Source organism: Phytophthora parasitica (assembly GCF_000247585.1).
Source record: "Phytophthora parasitica INRA-310 unplaced genomic scaffold supercont2.2, whole genome shotgun sequence".
Classification (NCBI taxonomy): Eukaryota; Oomycota; class Peronosporomycetes; order Peronosporales; family Peronosporaceae; genus Phytophthora; species Phytophthora nicotianae.
The window spans coordinates 129,061-130,806 of NW_008648988.1; the positions used below are offsets into that span (position 1 = coordinate 129,061).

At 48.1% G+C, this 1,746-nt stretch overlaps 1 protein-coding gene across 1 annotated transcript; it reads left to right on the top strand.

Annotated features, from left to right (window-relative positions):
- Window positions 1–879: 879 nt before the first annotated feature.
- On the top strand, window positions 880–1,329 carry PPTG_02112 (hypothetical protein; the record flags this gene model as incomplete). The annotated part of the gene is made up of 1 exon (XM_008893112.1): window positions 880–1,329. One exon carries the CDS (start codon window positions 880–882, stop codon window positions 1,327–1,329), a length of 450 nt encoding a protein of 149 aa, XP_008891360.1.
- Window positions 1,330–1,746: the final 417 nt, after the last annotated feature.

Genomic DNA, 1,746 nt, shown 5'->3' on the forward strand with positions numbered 1-1,746 from the left:
GGCTTGTACTGGTTTGTAATTTCCTGTAATAAGTAGCGTGCCGAACGTACTTGCACCGTAGTGACGGCATCAGCTTCACCATGCAAGCGTTTAGACGAAATACCGTTTCGCTTCTTGAACTTAGCGAGCCATCCGTTGCTGAGTCGGAGCTGGTCATTAGTAATCTGAAGTGCCGTTTTAATGTCTCTCGCCTTCACTAGCAAAACGTCGTCCGAAATAATGGTGTTTCCCTCTTGGCGGTGGAAAAATTCGAGAAGCTGTTGCTCTAGTTCAGAAAACTTGACCCGGCGGCGTCGAGTTGTGGACGTGTTTGAACTACAGAAGTATGTAGGAGGTTTGTATCGGATTCGGCGAATTGTACTAATGCTAACGGGACTTCTTAAATTTAGCCTGGACCCAATCAATCACGTCCGCGTTCTGGATATTGGGAGTGCGCTGGATCTTTAAGCTGACCTGCAGCTTCTCGTCCAATGTCAGCGTTTGCAAGGGCGTAGTTGCCATTTTGAGGACTTGGTAGGGACTTGTTGGTTGTGCGGCAGAAGTGATAATGTCAGGATTGGCTGAGACACGTGACTACATAGAGAGGTTTTCTTCTAAACGTGGGTGTCATTTAGCGAATAGAGAGGTTTTTGTGCAGATAAAGGAGGAGCATACTGAAACCTATACAAATTGTTTTGCATAGCTTGTGCCCTAGCATTTGAAGAGTGTATATTCAGTTAGGGGGGGTTCAAATAGGGAGGTGTGACTGTACTTCAATGGGACTTCCTTGATTGCGTACATGCATGATTATACGGCTCCGCACACTTTTTCTAGTTGTTGGTCAATCATAATTTTTCCGCCTGTAGGTAGCTGAGGGAGATAAAGTCATTGGTCATCACCATGCGTTTGGTTGCTACCTTATTAGCAGCTACGATCGTTATTCTCGCAACCGAGAATGCATTTCCAACAATCCGGAACGAGATCCATCCTGCTGAACCCAGCGATTCAAGCAGCAGGCTTCACGCCGAAAGTGGCAGCTACAACTACGAAGAGCACTCGGGGATTACCGGTAGCAGTAATTCTGACATCGACAACAATATCGATGAGGAGCGCGGATCCCCGCTCGGGACTGATGGCTTAAAAGAAGAAGAAAGAGGACTTTTTTCCTGGTACTTCCTGTTGGGGCCGTTATTCAAATCTCCTGAACGAGCCGAAGCGGTTGAAAAGTTCGGAAACGCTCGTATTTGGCCTGCCATTCGCACCGAGAAATTGGAAAATGGCCAAGAGCTTGTTATTCCCAAGGTGTTTAAGGCGAAAAACGCTGGAACTGGGAAGGGAAAAACAACATAAACGCAAAATTTGGATGGTAGGTTTTGCTGGACGATATAATGCAATGCAGAAGCTTTTGAAACGCGATGTGGAAGGTGGTGGTGGTGTTATGAGCGGTATCTCCAATGGATGAAATAAATCTTTGTGGTGTCGGGAAGCGCCCAGAATCGGAGGCGCCCTCGCCGCTGCTGTTGCTGTCGTTGGAGACTGACACGGATCAGATTTGTGAAATGTGTGGCCGATCGCTGAATGGCTCATCAGATCCCGCAGTGAAGTGACAGTCATTAGTACGAGGCAGTGTGGCGCACACCACTGGTTGGCCGTTGGACACGACTGGTCGTAACCGGATGGTATCCGGATGGCGACTCCTTGAGACCTCGCCCAACAGTCGCCGACACCTCGTTGGTTACCAGATCTCATCCATAACGGACAAGTTCA